The sequence below is a fragment of the Vombatus ursinus genome, unplaced genomic scaffold (assembly GCF_900497805.2).
Source record: "Vombatus ursinus unplaced genomic scaffold, bare-nosed wombat genome assembly UNPS02014833.1, whole genome shotgun sequence".
Taxonomy (NCBI): domain Eukaryota; kingdom Metazoa; phylum Chordata; class Mammalia; order Diprotodontia; family Vombatidae; genus Vombatus; species Vombatus ursinus.
Window position 1 is genome coordinate 3,580,832 of NW_020954611.1, and position 22,063 is coordinate 3,602,894.

At 38.1% G+C, this 22,063-nt stretch overlaps 1 protein-coding gene across 1 annotated transcript in view; it reads left to right on the top strand.

The window, feature by feature from the left end:
- The window catches only part of DMBT1 (deleted in malignant brain tumors 1), a 61,690-nt gene extending 40,091 nt beyond the window's left edge, over positions 1–21,599 (top strand). The window contains exons 11-18 of the mRNA XM_027839776.1: positions 361–672; positions 3,089–3,133; positions 7,500–7,650; positions 9,227–9,435; positions 11,290–11,462; positions 15,599–15,999; positions 18,085–18,355; positions 21,011–21,599. Coding sequence (XP_027695577.1) covers positions 361–672; positions 3,089–3,133; positions 7,500–7,650; positions 9,227–9,435; positions 11,290–11,462; positions 15,599–15,999; positions 18,085–18,334 — 1,541 coding nt within the window. The 3' untranslated portion in view covers positions 18,335–18,355; positions 21,011–21,599. The remainder of the gene's footprint in view (positions 1–360; positions 673–3,088; positions 3,134–7,499; positions 7,651–9,226; positions 9,436–11,289; positions 11,463–15,598; positions 16,000–18,084; positions 18,356–21,010) is intronic.
- Positions 21,600–22,063: the final 464 nt, after the last annotated feature.

The following is a 22,063-nucleotide window of genomic DNA, read 5'->3' on the forward strand; positions in this document are numbered from 1 at the left end:
AAGAATGCAAAAAAACTCAGAGCTGGAATGACTTTTCATTCATAGATGTTATCCAGTAATAACTCCTGCTGTTTATAAACTCTCCTGTAAAGCATAGAATCATAGAATGTTAGAAGTGGAAGGTTCTTTAGAAATCATCTGGTATAGTCACATCATTTTACAGATGAGGAAACTGAGGACCAGAAGAGAAAATACTTTTTCCGAGATGTTATTTTTATTATAAATACTCAATTATCTCTAGGGATAAGGTGAATAAGACCTCTTAATTGAAGAGGGGTTGGAATTCTATATAATGCTAGGTGATCTTTTTCGACTAATAGCTGCAGGTCAAAAGTATTGTGTGTTGCCTGTCTCTTTCAGATGCAGTCTTGAGGCTGACAAACTCATCCAATAATTGTTCTGGTCGTGTTGAAGTTTATCACAATGGACAGTGGGGGACAGTTTGTGATGACAACTGGGGCTTACAGGATGCTGAGGTGGTCTGCCGACAGTTGGGGTGTGGACCAGCTGTTTTGGCCCCAGGAAATGCCTACTTTGGTAGAGGTTTTGGACCCATCACCTTGGATGATGTGAGGTGCAGAGGGAATGAATTAAATCTATGGCAGTGTCAGAATAATGGCTGGTTCTCCCATAACTGCGGTCACCAGGAAGATGCTGGTGTCATCTGCTCAGGTATTTCATGATTTCTTAATCACCCCAGGAAGACATATATTTCATTTATGCATTCCTTCATTCAACAAATATTTACTGAGAACCTACTATGTGCAAAACTTCATGGTAGGTGGTATGGGGAAGAATATACATTCCCTGCCCTCACAGAAATTGCAATCTAACAGGAGAGACAAAACATACCCAAATAACAGATGTTCAAGTAACGTATAAAGGGTTATGGAAGTTAGGGGGAGGAATTGATTACTTCCAGGTTATTTTTTTCTGGGGGCAGGCTGCATCCAGGAAATCTTAATAAAAGAGGTGACTTTTGAATTAATCTTTGAGAGGTATATCCAAATTAGATAGGTAGACCTTGGAGGAAAGAATGTTCAGAATATGAACAATGACATGAGTAAAGGCACAGATGAAGAAAAGTAGGAGAGTTTGGTGAATGGTTTTGCTGAAACTTAGTTTGTGGGAACATAAATAAAATTAGAGAGGTAGGTTGGATCCAGGTCATGGTAAACCTAGATTGCCAAAGGGAGGTGTTTTGGAATTTATTTGATAAGCAATAGGGAGCTCTTGGAGTCTGTTTGTTTTTTTCTGGAGGGGGAGAGGAGAATAGGAATTGGGAATGTGTGACAAAATGAGATCTATATTTTCATTAGATTAGTCCATCAGTGGTTTATTCTGGATAGATTAGAAGGGGGTGGGGAAGCCATAGGCAGAGACCAATTAGGAGTGATTAAGCGACTATTGTAAATGTACAGGTGAAGAGTGACTGAAGGTTTGAACTAGGATGGAAGTGGTAGGAGTAGAGAGAAGAGTAGGGGATAATACATATTGCAGAGGAAGGGAGGGAGAAGGAGGAGTCAAAGGAAACTCTAAAGTGTGAAGTCTGGGTTATAGGAAAGATGGTAGCACTAAGGACAATGGAAGAGGGGAAGAAGAATTGGTTTGGAGATGATGATGAATTTGATATTAAATTGTTGAGTTCCTAAAGCACAAATTTAGGGTTAATAATAGCAAATTTAGGGAGAACAACAGGAATGTTAGAATAGGTGTATAGCCTCCTAAGGTGACTACTTTAAGGGTTGTAGTACTGGTTTAGATGTGTAAGTTCTGTCAAATTTTTCTTAAAATCAATTTCATTTGGTATTGAAGTTGTCAGAGCTCATGAATTTGTATGTGTACATTAATAAATGTCAGCTGGTGTCCTTATTTGCTAAAAACAAACCCCATGGTGTACATCAATGGTGCATTATGCTCTACTGTACTTTTATTTATTTTGTTAAATATTTCTTAATCACATTTTAATCTGATTCAGGTCATATGTGAGAGCGTTTGCTGTAAGCATTAATGTAGCTTGTGGGCCTCTCCCTGCCTCGTTAAAGTCAATCAGGTTAATGACTTTTTCACTATGACCATCTTAGGCAGAAGAGAAAGGAATAGGTTTTTTGGAGAAATCCACTTAGGTCAATACTAAATTAGCTGCTGGAAAATGGAAAATTTTCAGTTAGTCCGGTAGCTAATTTGGTTTTCCCCAGAGGCTAGGTAACCACCTTGATGGACTTTTCTTCCTTCCTCTCCCCATACTCTCCCCTCCCAATTCTACCTCACTCATATTTCTGCAGGAGTGGGCTACCTGGCCCCAGGCAACAATTGTGAGTTTCCTTCTCCCAAGTAAAGGAGATTCAGGAACTCACTAAATCAGGTGGGTTGCTAGAACCAAGTTTGGTCAGGATGCCTGGTGAGTGCATCAGGGAAGGAGAAGTCCCTTTCTATTCTGTTGCACACACTCATTTGGCCTCTCATGTGCAATGCTTAGCTTTCTGCTCCCTAGGCTTGACTGCCTCCTCAAATCCATCTGCCAAAATCCCTTTGAAGTGCATTGCCAGGACCCCGTTCAGTATGGTTGAAAATACTGGGCCCTAGTCTTCCAATTTGTAAAATGACAGTCAGTCTAAATGCTCTCCAAAGTCTCTTCCAGATAGGTCCAGGTCATCAAGCATCAGACATACAGTCTCTCTCTCTCTCTCTCTCTCTCTCTCTCCCCCCCCCCCCCCCGTTTACAGGGTATGTTACTGTTGTTCATTTTGCAGCTTAACCAACTATTTTTCTTTAATATCCACTTTTGATCCTGACACTACCTTTTCCTCATCCCTGTGCTTTTTCTTTCTTTTCTTTTTTTTTTCCAATTACTGGATCTTTCCCTCTCTACCTTGGTGAGACGATATAGTTTTCATAGACACTCTTAGAGCTGCCCATCTGCCGGCTAGGTGATTTTGTCAGAAAAGGCCAAGTCTGGACCTGGTTCATTTCTAGATCTCTAGTATCAAGAGTTAAGGAATATCCAATAACTTCCCAAATTCTTCTAGGTTATTTCCTGGGTGTTCTACAGCAAAACTAACCTACTTTTTAAAATCCATATCAACAGATCGTTATCCAACTCCAGTCTCCCCATCAACTCCACCAGTAACATGTAAGTGGATTGTCCTTGATTTTTCAGATGGGGAATTCGGGTGCTTTGGCTGCCTATCTGCTTTACATGTTTCTCATCTCTGAGTGATATAATATAGTGCCAGAGGCAATGAAAATAATGAATGCATGATTTCTCTAAAGCACTTAGCAAATATCTGGTACATCGTAAGCACTATGTAAATATTTGATATGATGTGATATTACCATCAAAATTATTGTCATTAATTATTATGCCAAAATAGACATATATGAAATCTTTATAGGTTGTAAATAATGACAGCTAAGTTATCTGTAAAGTCATATTCTTAGACCTAGAAGGATCATGTAGTCCACACATTTTAAGCCTTTTTTTGTGCCATGGACTCCTTTAGTAATTTGGCGAAGCCTGTGAACCCGTTCTCAGATTATTGTTCTTAAATGCAGAAAATATAATATGTAGTATTACAAAGAAAACCAATTATATTGAAATGCAGCTAACAAAATAAATATTTTTAGGAAATAAGTTTGAACACCCCAAGAGAAAAGCCCTAAATAATGGCCCAATCTTCCAATCCATGTAAGGATTCTCATCTCTCCCAATAATGACAATATACTTCAATACATCAATAGTCCCTGAATTCATCAGTGGGTATTCCTTCCAATGATCCAGTTTACACCCTTCTACCCTTTAGTAGACAAGCCTATGAGTAGAGGTTGCCAACATCAGAATGAGTCTCTTCAGGGGCAGCTAGATGGCACAGTGGATAGAGCACCGGCCTTGAAGTTAGGAGGACCTGAGTTCAAATCTGGCCTCAGACCAAACACTTGACACTAGCTGTGTGACCTTGGGCAAGTCACTTAACCCCAATTGCCTAAAAAAAAAAAAGAGTCTCTCCAAACTTCGCAAGTCGGATCCTTGAATAACAATCCTAATCAAAAAAGAAGAATATTAAGAGTTTCACACTTAAATATATAACAAGTTTAGCAGGGCCTGAAACCTTAACTGAAATAACTAATCCTCTAACTTTAAGCTACTAGTAGTTAATCAAGGTTTATGGCCTATATGCCAATCAATGCCAGTGTATAATGCAAGGTAGCAAAGGATAGGAATGATTTTTGTTATATGACCAAATAAAATTAGGCCTCTCCACTTTTTATTTTTGTTTTTCATAGGCAATTGGGGTTAAGTGACTTGCCCAGGGTCACACAGCTAGTGTGTGTCAAGTGTTTGGTCTGAGGCCAGATTTGAACTCAGGTCCTCCTGACTTCAGGGCTGGTGCTCTATCCACTCTGCAACCTAGCTGCCCCCTCCCCACTTTTTAAAATAAAAACATGCTTCCATCAATATCAAAATATTTTTGCAACTTTCATAGGGGCAATTACCCTGCAAATTTCATTTGGCAATTTCACAGAGTTTTAAAGGCATCTTCATTTGTGTGGTAGTTTGCTTCACATCCCAATAATATGTAAGCAAAGTACAGCATATGTACAAATGAGATGAATGCTTTATTGTTAACTAGGCACATAAATGAAAACAGATGGTCTGTGGCTCTGACTTAAATCTCTTGCGAAATTGCCCCCAGAGTGTTCTGAAATTAAGGGGTCAACTCAAGCAGAAATTTCCCCTAATCTAAATGGGCACCTCTGACTTAAACTCATTGTAGACTTCCTCGGTACTGAGGTTCACGTCTTGGTTTCTGGACCAGAGTGAGGCGAGGATTAGTCTGACTGCTACATCATAAGCATTCCTTCTGAATTCAACAGAAAGCCAGGTTTTGAGTGACAAGAGAGACCTATCTTCTTCCTCTGGTCACTGAGACACTTTCAAATACATGACTAACAGCCAACCCTTGAGCAAATAATCCCTCGTTTTTCATAATGACTTGCTTTGAGTCTTTGTAATTTGCAATACCTTTATTTCATCCCGCAGCCCTGGAAGCAAGATGTAACTGGTTGTTACAGTCTAAAATCACAAATGAATTTTGGATTTGTTTTCCCTATCAGTTAGATGAAAAACTCTGCAGTCTGAAGTAATTGCTTAAAGGTTTCTAGAAATACTTCAATAAATTAAATAAAACTTAGACTTTTGTATCAAACTAGCTCTGGGCTTGTAGAGAGATCTCTATACCAGACAACCATTGTCACTGGCATCAGTCAATCAATCAACAGACATTTATTAAGCACCTGCTTTTGCTAGGCATTGAGGTTGTAAAGAATGAAAAAAAAATCCCTTCATACCGGCAGCTTACATTCTAATGAAGGAGACAGCAAATATACATAGAAACTTAGACAGACTTATACACAGGCAGAATTATTTTGAGAGGAAGGGCACCAGAAGTTGAGAGGATCAGAAAAGACTTTATATGGATGGGTTTCCAGTAGATCTAATTACTAGAGACAATGCTTTGCCCCAGTCCATTCCTGGGCCCACACTCGAAAACTTCTCAGCTAATCTTGCTGGAACCTTGTATTCAATTGGCACAGACAATGAGAATATGGAGTCACCTCCATGCCCCAATATGGCATTGAAGGAGATGAATATTTGTGAAATAATAATAATAATAAAAGCAACAAAAACAATAAATTTAACTTTATATGTATTTTTAGGTTTATTAAATACTTTCACAACAAATATCTCAGTTGATCCTCAGCTGAGAGGCCAATTTGCATAGTGTAAGAGTTGGACTCAAAACTAATAACAACAACAATAATAACTAACATTTCTATAGCACTTTAAGGTTTGCAAAGTATTTTACAAATATCCTCACCACAATCCTGGTATGTTTTATTCTCATTTTATAGATGAAGAAAATGAGGCCAAGAGAGGTTCAATGGCTTGCTCAGGGTGACACAGCGAGTAAATGTCTGAGGTCAGATTGACTGAGCCAAGATTTGAACCTAGATTCTTCGACATTTTGTCCAATATTCTTTCTATTATGGTGTGCTGCACCTTACATTTATATACACATAGCAATTTGTGGCTATGGGGTACTGACACACACATACATATACATGTATGTGTGTATGTACATGCACACAAATACATATATATAATGTGTATATGTATACACATATAATCTTTGAATTGAAATACCCTCAGAAGTCAACTTGTCAAAACCTTTCCTGAAGCATGAATTTCCTCTCCAACATCTTTGAGTGGTCATTCAACCTTTGCTGGACTCCTTCTGGAGACAGGGAACTCTCTGCCTCTTAAAGCTGTCCATTTTGTTCTTAGATAGCTCTAATTATTAGTAAATTTCCCCTTTACTTTCATTGTTTTGGTCCTTGTAATATCTTTCAGAGTCAAGCAGAATGTCTACTTCTTCCACATTATAGTCTTTGATTCTTGTTATGTTTCCATCTTTAGAGCTGTTGAGATTCTTTCCAGTCCAGTAACCTACCACTGTTCTCTGTTTCTCAAAGCTGGTGGATTTATAATTTGCATGGCCTTTTTTTTGGTGGGGTAGAATGAAGTGGGCAGGAGAAGGAATTAAAAAATCATTGGACTGGACTTGGCTATCTGTATATGTATATTCTGTAAATTAGGGAACTTTGATTGGTGCCGCAAGGCACCATAGTTCTTGACATTCCTGAAATAGTAATATATTGTTTGTTAAGAGATGACTTATTTGACAACCTTGGTATCTAGAGGACTGCTGATAATCACAAAATAAGTACAAGAAAGGAAGAAAGAAAGAAAGGAAAAAGAAAGAAAGAAAGGAAAAGAAAGAAAGAGAAAGGAAGGGAGGAAGGAAGAAAAAAAGAAGAGAGAAAGAAAGAAAGAGAAAGGAAGGGAAGAAGAAAAAAGAAGAGATAAGGAAAGACAGAAAGAAAGAAAAGAAAAAATAAATTATATTGCCTCTGCTCTGATCCATTATTCTATTTCCATCTCTCTTCCCCAGCACTTTAATCAGTGGGGGAAGGGAACAGATACAGAAAAAAAAAAATCTGCCTCCCTGCATGCCTGGGATTTTGCTTCTCAAAGCATGGTGTGGTGCTGAAAAGCAGATTTATTTGACTATTCCTATGATGGAAATGTTCTTTTTTGTTTTGTGGATGATACTTATAAGAGCAGTGACTTCTTGGTTTTGAAAAGGGAATTCTACAGGAGAGAAGGTGGTTTGTTAGTCTCCTGCTTTCCATAGTCTTTATTTCCTAAGTGATATGATATTATGCCCAAAATAATTACATTGACATTAAAGAATGCATGGTTTCTCTAGGTGGCCCCAAATGGCATAAGAACCTGGTTTTAGTTTAAAAGGATATTTTACATCCATTAATCTCATTTGATCCTTGCAACAGCTCCATGAGACACATAGGACAAGGATTATAATCCTTCTTTTATAGATCAAGAAAGTGAGGCCTGAATTTCTGTTTTGTTTCTACAGCAAAGTTCTCTTGTGGAGGATTCTTTACCCAGCCCTCAGGATTAATTTTCAGCCCAAATTTCCCGGGGAACTATCCAAACAATGCTAATTGTGTGTGGGATATTGCAGTCTCAAACAACTACCGAGTGACCATAGTATTTGAAAATGTACAGTAAGTGAAGAGCTTCTTTACAGAATATAAGACGAGCCAATCAAAATACTGAGTATGAAAATGGATAATATCAGGTCCAGAAGCACAGATTTTGCACTACTGGGCATCTAGAAATAAATACGGGACAGGTCAATGCATAAGGGGTGGCGACTTCTCCTCATCCCCTTGTCAATCAGCAGCAAGCCAGTAAGTGGTGGTTTTAATCAACAGTCATAACATCCTGATCAGTCTTGGATGGTGATGGGCAACTCAACCAGCCAGTGACATGGGATGCAAGAATCAAGGAGTTCACCAAACTGCTGCTCTTCCTACTTGCCCCCAATGCCATGCTGCCTCAACCTAAGAAGAGAAGGGAGCCCAAGTAATGTCTGAGGATGTAGGCCATGTTCAGTCACTTCAGGGGCCACTGCAGAATCCTCAGACTGCTACTGTATAGTATAAGTCACTGAGGTGGAAGGGGAGACTTGTAGTGGGGGCCTGGGTGTTCCTGAGTCTTGATTCTGACATATGCTGGTTGCGGGATACTGGGCAAGTCATGTAACTTCTCAGTGCTTGAGGCAATTCAGACTACAAGTTCCATCTCCCCTATCAGAACTGGAACTTTGGTTTTCTGATTGCCATTTCAATGGTCTTTCAAATTGGGCACAGTATCTCCCATCAATATAATTTTAAGTCATTTGTCCTCCACTGCTCCTCCCTCTCCCCTCCATGTTATTTTAAGATACAGCTGTAATTAGTGTGAGGAAGCCATCATCCCTGAGTTGGCCTGGAAGTGTGGGTCACAACTCCTATAGACCACACTCAGTGTTCTATCACTATATCCACTTCTTCAAGGGACTGCCTTATGCCTCTCCCCTCCCACAGGAGTGAAGTTCGGGGAGGTGGGGCAGCTCTGTATTGTTTCCACCTGCAGTGGGAATGCTTATCCTCTACCTTCTTCTTTCTCCTCCTTACCCAAGTCGCTAGGATAGACTGTCTCCTGTGCCCTCAAAAACGAATCTGGTCCAAGTGTGGACTTGGTTTATTTTAGCTTGGCTTTATAGATTGTGGTCTTAAGGACCAGTGAGCCATATGTATATTAGGATTAAGGAGGGAATGGTTTTTATTGGTATCAGAAAAAATAGCTTAAAGTCAATTGGGGAGAAGGAAATTTGGAGTGCTTTGCAAATCATTACATTTATTAGGTAGATGGTTGGCCTTCAGTGAAGGCAGTTCCCTGTTTTGTGTGATTTGAGGCACCAATTTATCTCAAATATCTTCCTCAATACCCTGAATTATGCTTCAATTTCCTAAGTTAAAGAATTATTCTCCAGAACACAAATTTCTAGTTATGAGAGATAGCATCTTATATCATTAGAACCTATCAATGAAAATCAGGTTATTCGAGAAATCGGAGAGAAGAATGGCAAAATAGAAAGGGAAACATCATTTGGGAAGGGGAGTGGGAAAGAAAGGCCAGATAGCACAAGAGTACTAAAGAGAAGGGGAAAAGCAGATGTGGGGACAGCAGGGGATTGGATTTCTTACATCTAAGCCAGGATAAAACTAAGATATCCTCTGCTTTTGACTTTTTTAGGTTGGAAGAACACTGTAACTTTGATTATATTCAAATCTATGATGGGCCTTACCAGACATCTCCATTAATTACACGAATTTGCAATGGAGGCAGAGGCTCCTTTACATCAACATCAAACTTCATGTCCATTCAATTCATCAGTGATTTCAGTGTCACCAGAAAAGGATTCCTGGCTCAGTACTACTCTACACCAGATCACGATGGCACTTGTAAGTTTCATCTTCAGTAAAGTGATTGACTAGTTGGGTGACCAATTGGCCACTGAATTCTCAATCAATGAATTTGCTTAGGTGAAATGGAGGGTAGGGGAGTGGAAATGAATGCCATTAGTCAAGTTGTAGACTTTTTACGGGCTCTGTGGTTTCCATGTTTCTTTTCCTAGTTTTTGAGGTATTGGATGGGAAGTTGTGATGAGGCAGTTAAAACAAAACAATTTTAAAGTTGGAAAAGTTTTCTTCTAACTCTCAACCCTATGATTTTATTTACTTAGAGTTCACCTAATCTAAGTTCCTCATTTTAAAGAAGGGAAAGGAAGGTTCAGAGAAGAAAAGAAACTTGAAGAGTATAACACAGCTAGTTAATAGTATCACTGGGAATAGATTTCATGTTCCCTTATCTCCAGTTAAGAACTGTTTCCAACACACTGTGAAAAAAAATGAATCCATGCTCTCACTAGAGGGGATATTTCCCTTATTATTTCAGATCTCATTCCATCAATACTTTATTATTCAGTACAATTAACAAGGAATTTTCTATGGCCTTCCATAAATCCTCTCAAGAAATCTTCCCTCTTCATCCCCATGGACTGAAAGTCTACCTCTGATTCTGTTAATATTTCACAGATATTAGTATAGCCTTTGGAATGTATAGCAGTTATCCCTCCCTTGGGTCACTTTGGCCAAAGAATTCCTCTTCTAGTGGCCAATAGGCCGATGATGATCCTTAATGTACTTAGGTGTGCTGCTCCTCAGAAATCAGACACAGTCTGTCACTGGAATTATACTAGTCTTATTATCTGCCAGAGTTTGTGATTTGGTTGTGTAGCCTTCAAGAATTATAATCACGCTGTGGCATCATAGTAGGAGTCTAGTGGAAGATGAAAAAAAAGAAACTGTAAAAAAATTGTTCAGTGAAATAGAGCCAAATTCCCATGGTACAATGTTTTTCTTTGGGAGTAAGTGATGCTTCTTAGAAAGGTGCATTCATTCTTGCAGACAGCCAAGTTACTGCCCTAGAATCTAATGTAGACCTAGGAATCATCATTGTGATCCATCCTTGTGGTTTATGCAATCCCATATTCTGTTTGTAATGGTGACCAGGGCAGTGTTTGTAGAGACAATGGCTGTCCTCCGTGATGTCAAACCCAGTTAGAGTTCTTGCTCAAATATACCCGTATGCCTTAATAACTCATTATAAATCTTGACATGGCACTATTTTCAGTAGAGGCAAATTTCACATGACAGGTTTTACAGAACCAAAAAGATTTCATTTTAGATTCCCAAGTGATAATAGTGAGTTTCAAGCATATGTGGGAAATTATACTTTTCTTTGCAATGATGAATTATTTTGTTCCACTGGTATTTCCTTATGAAAATAGGTTTATTGATATCCCATGCCCCTACCTGATATAATGAGTATTTTATTGATCAGATCGTGACAAATATCATAACTGTGGAGCTTTGTGGCCTTGGGGTCATGTATTTGAACAGCCTCCCAAATAGGAGTTATGTAAATGTATACCAGGGGGTGGTGCTGCGGTGCAGGGCTGTGCTTATATCACTGATCTATCCTTTTGCTCCTTCAGAGATCCCGTGAGTGTAATTATTTTTTGATTTTTAGATAGTTTTTTTTTGTCCATTATAGTTGTATAGCAATAAATTTTGGCTATGTTGAAGGCCTGCTTATGCCTTGTTGGTTCTTAATGCTCCATGCAATAAAATCTCTATAACAGATGTTATAGACTGTCTCATTGTTTGCATCGTTTCTTTGAGAAGAATAACTATTACCTGTTTCTATTACACCCAAATACACTAACAGGGATTTTATCTTTTGTCCTCCATCAGCTCTAGTGTGCTTTCCAGAACAAATGAAAGTCACCATCCGTAAAAGCTATCTCCAGTCTCTGGGCTATAATTCATTGAATTTTTTCCCGTACAATTCATTCTGTCGGCCTACGGCAAACTCAAGCTATTTCATATTTAATATACCATATAATGGCTGTGGGACAACAAAAACTGTAAGTCTTCAGTTTGTTTTTTGAAGTGCTTCTTGTAAGAGAAAATAATTATTTTTAAAATTCTGAGACTCCCAGTCTACTTTGCTGGTTAACCATCCATACCATTACCACAGTTGGTAGGGTCCTTGTTGATTTACTCAAATTAATATAGCACATTAAAGTTTACATATATGTTATCTCATTTGATCCTCACAATGGCCTTAGAAGGTAGGTGCTATTATTATCCCCATTTTGCAGATGAGGAAACTGAGGCTGAGAGAAGTGACTTGTCCAGAGTGTCACATAGCTAGCAAACATCTGAGACAGGATTTGAACTCTGGTATTCCTGACTCAGAGTACAGGGCTCTAACTTCTATGCCAGCTAACATGTAATAGTGATAATTCACTCTAATATGGAACATCAGAGGTCATAAAATAGTTTCATATGCTTTTCCTTATTTGATTTGCACCACATTCTTCTGAGGTAGGTTCTGTATATGGTTTCATTCCCATTTCATTGATGAAGAATTGGAGGCTCAGATAGATACAGTGACGTGATTGTACAGAACTAGTGGATAAATCAGAATATGAAACTAAATCATTCTGACTCCATGTCTTTGGCTCTTTCTAATATAACATACTTCCTTCCATTTGCATTTTCAACTGTCTTAAGAAGCTCCCTCTTTTTCACATACCCCCATGATAAAAATAACTATTTTTTGGAATAGGTGTCCCAATAACATTAGTTCAGCATTGTAAGATGAAAGGGATAGAGATTTAGAGCTAAAAGAGACCTTAACACTTAGTCTAACCCCCTCATTTTACAGGTAAGGAAACTGAGGTCTAGAGAGATTAAGTTACATGAGTGATAAGAGACAGAAGTGGAATTTAAACCCACATCTTCTGACTCTAAATGCAGTTCTCTTCCCTCTGAACTACACTGCAAATAGCGGTTTTCCCCCAAAATCCAATCATGCTATGTGTAGTGGAATTTGTCAGGAAATATGTGCCACTTTTGTGGCCTTGAAATAATTCTTGATAGAAGGTTTCTAAGTTAAAAGGCATTTTAAACTTAGCACATTGCTTCTCCCATACCTTGGACAAATGTAACTTCTATAAATGATGTCAAATACATATACAAATTAGAAGGGAAGACTACCTTTGTTTTTTTACAACTGATGTTCAATGTTAAGGGTGAATTGCATGGCAACAAAGTAAGTGTATAGTGTTTTTCTTGGACTATATTGAATTAAACAACCAGCTGAAGGCTTTCTCAGATGGATCAGAAAGGATCCGATATGTCTCTGGGTTCTCAAAGGCAATGCCAGTGCAGCTAAAGCTCTGTCAGGCCCTACTAAGTCAGAAAGGCTTTGAGTATTGACCTAGTGAAGATTGTGCATCTGTCTTCTGGGAACAAGCCTCATTAAATTAAAAGAGGCTCACTCTCAAGAAGGTGACTAACTGCTAGATAATAAATTTCTTTTTTGAGCCACAGCCATGATGAGGCATCTGAGGAGGCCTTTAATGGATGGTCTTATTCCAAATAGCTGTAGACCAACATCAAGTACTTTCTTCACCAGTATGAGAATGACTCTTGAATTCATGAAGATTATCTCTTAAGACACGAACTAATCATTGACACCTTGATGGAAGGATCATAGGTCCTAATCTGGAATGGACCTCAGAGGTTTTCTAGTTCAACCCCTTTACTTTTTAGATGGGGAAACTGAGGACTCAAAAAGTTAAATAGCTTGCTTAAGGATGGCAAGAGCAATGGAGCTGGGATTGAAACTCAGGTCTTCTGATTCCAAACGCTATGCTCTCTGACATGAAGTACTTAGTATGATACAGATATACATCCTTGAACCACTGACCCAAATATAGGTGAGATTTATTTTGGAAAAATTAAGGTTAAAGAAATGTAATTTGTCCTGCTACTTATGGACACAGAGCACAAGACTTAGAGTTATTTTCCTGGACAATTGATCAATCAACTTATTAATTAGTATTTATTAAGAGCTTGCTATATGCCAGGTATTGTGCTTATGCTTGGGGAGAAAAAGGCAAAAGCAAAAAAGCCTCAGCCCACTAGAAGCTTACTTTTTAACAGTCTATGGCTCAAGGGGCGAGGCCTAGCCTTCATATGTTATTGCTGCTTCTCACCTTTGGGGCACTTTTGATGCAGGAGTCTTATAAACATCAATCTTGGGAGGAGAAGGGTAGTATGTTGTTTAGAGGGGAGAGGCAGGATTGGGGAGAAGAGGCTGATAAAACTCCTCTAGGAGAGAAGTTGACCTTTCAGGAACTGAATCCCTCACAAAGTACCTGGAAGCAAGTTGTAAAATGTTACGAGGAGTGGTTGTCCTATTAAAATCAACCAGTTAATCGGTATCTGAAATCCAGCATCACTGCACCTCTGAATGTCAAGGGAACTAGGAGAACATCTAGTAAAGTCTCACTTTTAACAAATAAGATAAGGAGACCTAAGAGGACAAATGATTTGCTTAAGAGAATTAACGAAAGACCAGAGACTAGAAGGCAAATCTCCTGATAGCCAGTCTGATTTTCTAAATTGCACTGGAGGGTTACTGCAGTGGCAAGGTAGGTTTCCAAGGAGACTGCATTTAAGACACAAGGCAAGAAAAAACTTCCAAGTCAATTAACCTTTGTGGGCCTCTGTTTTTATTTCTTTAAAATATGATGGCCTTTTCTGGATCACTGCCTTGTTATAGTGGAGGGGCTTGCGTAGCTCAATGAAACTGTGAGCTATGCTACATATGGTTATCCAAGATGGACAGGTCATAGTGGAGCATTCTGACAAAAGGTGACCCACTGGAGAAGGAAATGGCAAACCACTCCAATGTCTTTATTAAGAAAACTCTATGGACAGGATTAAAATGTTAAAAGATGTGACATCAGAAGATTAGCCCCTCAGGTTGGAAGGTGTCCAACATGTTAGTGGAAGACAGAAGGGCCTGGCTGTGCTATGGCCTCTGGGTTCATGAAGGGTCAGCAACAGCAATGAAAACAAGATGGGAGAACTAGGTGACCTCTACGGGCCTTTCCAGGTTTAAATCAATAACCCTATCAAGATTTGCGGTATTGATGCTCATCTGATGTCTTACTTTGGAATCTAGGTTGTTACAGAGTAAAGCATTTAAATAGAGCATTAACTCCAGCATACTGGATTTGAAAGCAGAGGACATAGGTTTAAAATCCTACCTCTGCCGCTTACTATCTGCATGACCTTTAAATTAATTTAGACTTTCAAGGCTTCAGTTTCCTCACCTATAAAGAGAAGAAAGTAGACTAGACAATCTCTAAAGTTCCTTCCAGTTTTATGTGAATGAGCTTCAGTCTCAGAAAACAAAGAGCTATGGGAGGAAAGGTCCCTTCACCCCTTTGGTGTCACAGGGACAAGAGGGAGGAGGTTGCCTATGATAAAGTAGATTCTTGTATTAAAATTGTTCTTTTTCTTTGAAAAATAAGGCTATCTTATATTTGGTATCTACTCATTGAAGTTACCCACAGAATTCTGGGGTAGGAAGACAAAATCAGAGAGTATCCCTGCTCTCAAGTACTTTATATTCTACCAGGAAGATAAAACAGATCCCTTTACCTATCTGGTCAGGTGTGTGTCCCAAGGGAACAAAGGACAAAGAGATACACATTCAGAAATAGTGATACATTTGTGTTAAATCACCATAGTCTAGCTTGGCTGAAGAGTGAGGACAAAATCTTGCTAGTCAAGTTTGACCAGCTTGTTAGCATCAGGCAGTCTTGGTGTGATTTGGCGTGAGTTTCATAAACATCTCAATACTCGTTTGAATGTGTGAATCAAACCCATTTGGGCAGCGTTGCATAGTGGGAAGAGACCTAGATGTGGAAACAGAAAGCCTGGCTCCAAGTCACAGCTCTCTTCCACTAGCTAGCTTTGAGACCTTGAGCAAATCATTTCTCTCTGATTCTTGCTTTCTTCATCTGTAAAATAGGGACAATAATGCGTTCACTCCACATCTCATATGACTGTTGTGAATAAAAGGTCTTTGTAAACTTCTTGCTAATGTATACACATGAGTCACAACGATGATTATTTTTGGTGTGGTTATTACTGTGTTAACATCTTTCTGATTACATCCATGTTTTCCTCTCCACAGATAAACAATGATACTATCAACTATAGCAATACTCTTGTATCAAGTCAACCTATTCAACCAAACAGTGTCATCACAAGACAGAAAGGTCTCCTGCACTTCCATGTTAGCTGCAAAATGCTCAGAAACAAATGGGTGGAAACTGTGTTTATTACTAATGATACTACTGAAATCGAGCAAATCCAGTACAGCAGTTTCCATGTGAATCTGTCTTTTTACGAATCTGCTTCTTTCTTTGCACCTGTGAATAGTACACCATATGTAGTGCAATTAAACCAGCAGTTGTACATTCAAGCAGAAATTCTCCACTCTGATTCCAACCTGGTATTGTTTGTGGATACCTGCATAGCATCCCCAAGTGCAAATGATTTCACGAACTTGACTTATGATTTAATCAGGAATGGGTAAGGACTGTCTCTGCTGCCGCCTAAATTTAGCTTCCCTTCATTAGAATAAAAACTCAGTTTCCTGAAACACTCAAGGGATGGTTTTTCTGGATAATTAGTGCTGATAAATCATCAAGCCCTTATAATAATAATAATAACAACAAAAACAACAATAACAATAATACCTTAGTTTGGGTAGTGGGCTTTTTTTAAGAAAAAAAAGTATTTCAAAGTTCATTTGTATCTAATAGTTCAAATGATCCTCATAACAATCTCATTGAGTAGACTTAGTACTTTTGTACTTATTTGACAGAGAATTGAGGTTCAGAGAAATTTAGTGACTTGTTTGTCCAAAGTCACATAGTAAGTGAGCAACTGAGTTCAATTCTCAATTTTGTGACTCCTAGCTAAGCCTTGTTGCTGAAGAAGTTTTTCAAATATATTATTTCACTTTCCTGCTTAATAAGTATAAGTGAAAAAAATTGAATCTTTCTTGGATGAGAAAGATTTTGTGGCCCAAGGTCATATTTATGAACATCAAATTTACACTTGCTAGATGAAGTATATTAGGTTTATGTACACTGAGTCCAGGTCAACCCAATGGAGGTGAATTTTATTACTAATAAATCACTGAAATTAGATGTAACAAGATGAAGACTAGACAAGAAGTAGCCAGTCTTGAGTTCAAGTCCTAGCTACATGATCATGACATATAATTTAGCTTCTCTGGGCTTCAGTTTTTTCATCTGTTAAATGAAATGACTGTATTAGATGATTTCTAAAGATTTTTGCTTCTTCTCCTTGGCCATTCTATTGCTCATTAGCCTTTCCCCCGAGGAGACTGGAGGAAGTCCAGTTTTCAGGATTATCTTGCACTAGTCCTTTTCAGATATAATAGCACTTTTAGTCATTTCTTGCCCCCTGGCCTTGCTGACATAATTCCCTATACCTAGAATATCTTCTTCCTCATCTTTGGCTACTGAAATCCATCCATCTTTTAAGATCCAATGCCAATCCTACCTTTTCCATGAAGATTTCCTTGATCTTTTGTAGCTTTCAATGGTTTTCTTATGTGCTCATCATATTCTATTTTGTATTATGTTCACACGTGTGCATGCCTTCTTCTCCCTCCATCCCCCCAGCTTCTTACTTATGAGAGAAAGCAAAGTGTAGTGGGAGGAACTTTGGACTTGGAAACAAGAGATCTGCATTCGAATCCTAGCTCTGACCCTTAGTAGTTACATGATCATAGACAAGTGAATTAGCTGTTATCAGTTTCCATTTCTCTGCTTAAGAATTGGAGATAGCCTCATGAGGCTATTGTGAGAAAAGCATTTTATGAACCTTAACATAATACATAGATATGAGTTCTTATTATTACTTGACTGTAAGCTCCCAGAGAGTAAACACCATAGTACATTTCCCTTAACTCTAATGACAGGGCCTTTTACATAGTAGATGCTTAACAAATACTGACTGATTGAATAAATGTTTCTATAAAAAATATGTTCTGAATTTCAACAACTGGCTTACCCACAAACTTTCAGATCTGTTTATGTATGTAATATAATATACATATTATATGTAATTCTACACTAAAGACATGTATATGATATATGCATGTATGTATGCAACTATATATGTCTACTTATCTATCTATAATGGTATAGTAGGAACATTATTGGCTTTAGAATCAGGAGACCTGGGTTCAGATCCTAGTTTTCCCCCTTACTTGTCAGTTGAACAAATCACTTCACCTCCTCTAGTTTCTCATCTATCAGCTGAGGGAGTTACACAGGAGCTCTAAGACTCCTTTCAACTCAAAACCCACAAGTTCTGTTTCCTAATTGACTTACTGCTTCTTAAGTCACTGTTGACATTTTTGCTTTGCCAGAAATTTCTTTGACAAACAGAGCCAATAGACCATGTCTAATCCCAACTTTAGATAAATCCCTTCTCCCCTAGGGTCACCAAAAGGGCCCCATGCTTCTGAATGGGTGATAAGAACTGGGTCATGGTGTTCTCGAGACAATAGGGCAATATTTTATTCTGATGTTATAACCTATTGGTGAGAGCTGTCACTTGAATTTCCTTTGCTTTCAGGTGCGCAAGGGACAACACCTACCAAACATACTACTCACCATACCCGCGTCAAGCGCGTTTTGGATTCAGATCCTTTGCCTTCCTGGAGAAATACCCGGCTGTTTACTTGAAGTGTAAATTGGTGGTGTGTCAGGCCTATGATTATTCTTCACGATGCTACAGAGGATGTGTAACAAGGTCCAAAAGAGACACAAGTTCCTATCAGGAGAAAATAGATGTTGTTTTGGGGCCATTCCAACTCCAGAAATAAGAAGCGAAAGACTGAAATCTGGTAAACTCAAAAACTTGATGCCTTCAGATAACTCTAGAAGCTAAGCAATTATACTAGTTCAATGAGAAAATTAGTTAATGACTAGAATGACAATTCTAATATGGCTAGATTTAATTGTTTCTCTTTGAACCAAATGCTCGTGTAGAAACATCCTGCATTCCCCTTGAAAAAATGTACTTGGTGCCAAAAGACTTCATAGAACAAAGTGATCCTAGGTCTAACTTAAATGTAGAAACCTGGGAAAAGAAATGAGAATTCAGCCAACATTTACTGGCAGGATGCAAAATTCAGGTCGTACATTAAGCTAAAGGGTACATGTGGCAATAATCAAAAGTAATTTGACATGTTCTTTTAGGTTATGTATCCTAATTCACATATTATATATCATGATAGACCGGTAAATGTTTAACAACCAGCTCTTCAGAGAAAAAAAAAATTAAGTGAACACATTTTAAAGTTTTATCTGCATTGATAGTCTTTTATCCATCACTTTCTTAAGTTTAGACAATCAACAAAGCAATAAATCAAATTCCAATTTGTAGCATTTGCTGATTTCCAAGGTCAAAGAGAAAATTTAAACATCTCCTCTTGTGAGCCAGTCAAGCTGGTTCTAGCACACCCCTGAAATGTCAGTTATCTCAGGAAGACAGCCTGATGTGAATGGTGTCAAAGGGGCCTATATGCTAATCACTTTTTTGACCAAGTGTCATATATTTGCTCAAATGGAACAAAAAGAAAGAAAATTGTTCTTTTTCAGCGTAGGGGAAAGATCACAGAACTGGGATTCACAAGGCTGACTTTAGTCTTGGCTTTACTAGTGCTGGGGAAATCATGTCACCTCTCTGGATCTCAGTTATCTCGCCTATCTCATCTGAAAAATGGGGGTAAAAATGGGGGAGCTAGGTGGCACAGTGGATGGAACACTGGGCCTAGAGTCAGGAGGACCTGAGTTCAAATCCAGCCTCAGACCAGACACTTGATACTAGCTATGTGACCCTGGGCAAGTCATTTAATCTCAATTGCCTTATCAAAAAAGAAAAAGAAAAATCGGGGTGCTATAATTTGTACTACCTCTCTCACAGTTTTGTTGTGAAGAAAGCTTTATAAACCTTAAATTGGTCAATCAAGAAAGATTTATTAGGTGGCTACTATATGCCATGTTTTATGCTAGGCACCAGGGGTTACAAAAACAAAAATAGCACAGTTCCTGCTCTCAACAGGAAATACACACACATACATGTGTGCAGGCATATACACATTACCAAAGATCTTTGTACAGTTTTAAGCTATTAAAACATGTACATGTATATATTGTGTATGATAGATATGCATAAATATATATGCTTATATACTATATATGCTACATATGCTCAACATGTATATATAGTAATAATGTCTGGCATTCATATAGTGCCTATTTTGTGCCAGGCACTGAGCAAATTGTTTTGGAAATATTGTTTCATTTAATGTTCACACCAATGCTGGGAGGTAAATGCTATTATACCCATTTTACATTTGAGGAAACTGAGGCAAACAGAATTTAAGTGATTTGCCATGGATCACATAGTAGGTGTCTAGGACCAGATTTTGAATTCAGATATTTTTGACTCTGGACCCAGCACTTTATCTACTGTGCTGCCTAGCTACATAGATCTGTATCTATATATCTATACCTAGATCTATCTATAAATCCATATTTCTATCTCTATAGAAATCTCTATATCTCTTATATCTCCATAGTGATATAGAGATATCCAAGAGATATAAAGATTTCTATATAGATATAGACAGATAGATAAGACTCATATAGATATCTATAGACATGTAGATATGGATCTATAGGTGGATATAGATATATAGGTATAGATATAGATCCATGGGTAGTTATAGTTATAGACTATGCTTCTAGGTAGTGCAATAGGTAGAGTGCTGGGCCTGGAGTCAAGAAGGCCTGGTCTCAGACATTTATTAGTTATATATAAAGATATCGATAGAGACGTAATCTCTAAAATAAATACGAGGCAATTTTGTTAGGGAGAACACTAGTTGCTGGGAGGTAGGTGTAGAGGAAAAACTGGAAAGTATAGGAATCTAGGAATCAGGAAAGGCTTTATACAGAAATTGGTACAACATAAATCATCCTTATTGTGATTTTACAAATAATTATTATGCTTACTATATTAATATTCTATGATTTAAGAATCACAGAATGTTAGAACTAGAAGACATGCATTGGAAATCATTTGTTTCTTAGAGAAGGAAACTGAGAGACAAGTAAAGGAAATTACCTGCCCAAGGTCACACTGTGAAGTTAGTATTTTAGGAATTATAGAGATTGTAGGGAAATATAATGTAATACAAGTAAATTCCAAAGAATTGCTCCTTTTTAGATTTTTTTTTCACTCAGGCAAAGAAAAGATATTCTTAGAGTTAAAACAAAAACCAGACTAAACATCACAAAATACCTTTTGAAATTATTTAGATGACACTTTAACATTTGTATATAATCAGTTGGGTCTTTCTCAGATATGCATCATAAAGAACTTCCTCAAAAGCACCATCTCTGGCTCTTTTTCAACTCTTGGGTTGTGTTCTAGTCCCAGATATTAAATAACTGGGACAAAAATTCAACCGTGTTTTCTCTCGTCTTCTCAGATTGAGCTGCTGCAGATGATGATGGCCGGACTGAATGAATCCCAGGAGGGCTCTAACCCCCCTTGCTGTCTCTGCTGTTGCCTTCTTTTTGGTTGTGATGTTTGCTGCCTTTGTATTGAAGAAAAAGAAATATCTCTTCTGGAAAGGTCTCTTTTCCATAAGATGTGAAGATCAGAGTTTGTCTGTCTCCCTCTTTGGCACAATGCCTTGGAAGCCATGTGGTCAAAGAAGAGTCACATTCCAGAAATCAACATGAAGAATATGCCTTATGGATTGAGCTGGTTTACATTGGAATAATTGAACTGGGGGTGGGAGTGAGGCAGCGTGGTTGTGAGTTCTCCACGTCATTCAGTAGACTAGATTTGTCTGAAATATTAAGCAGTTAATTTTTTAAAGTAAGCACTTGCCAACGTAAAGAAATTCTGCATAAAATTTGATTTGAAAAGCCCAATTAGAAGAGAAGCTTCTGCTATATATGATTCCTAATATTTGGGTCTGTATTTGGAAAAAATATTAAAAATGAAAAATTAATTCAGGCCCCTTAATGCAAATCATAGCCTTATTTTGGTAGATTATGGACTGAATAAAACAGCTTTGTTAAAGCAAATGTTGGTCTTATCAGTATTTTCTGAAAGGGTATGTGAACACTGAGATGTCCGTCAGATGTTGGAAGAGGTTATTTCAAATTACCACTGTGGTCTGGTGGAAAAAGATTTGTGGTCTAGTGGGTGAGAAATCAGGAGGTCTTGGTTTTAGTCTCTGCTCTACTTTGCCACTAAGTTGTTGTGTGACCTGAGGCAAGTCACACAACTCTCCTCTTTGGGAATGTTTCATCATCTATAAAATATGGGGGTTGGACTACACTAGTGTTTGTCAAAGTCAAGTCAAGTAAAATGCCAGGCACTGTGCTAAATACTAAGGATACAAAGAAGGCAAAAAACAAACCTAAAAAAACCCAACCCAAATCAAACCAACCCAAAACAAAACAGTCCCTGCTCTCCGTGTTCTCAAGGAGTTCACAATCTAATGGAGACAAGTTGAAAAGAACCTGGA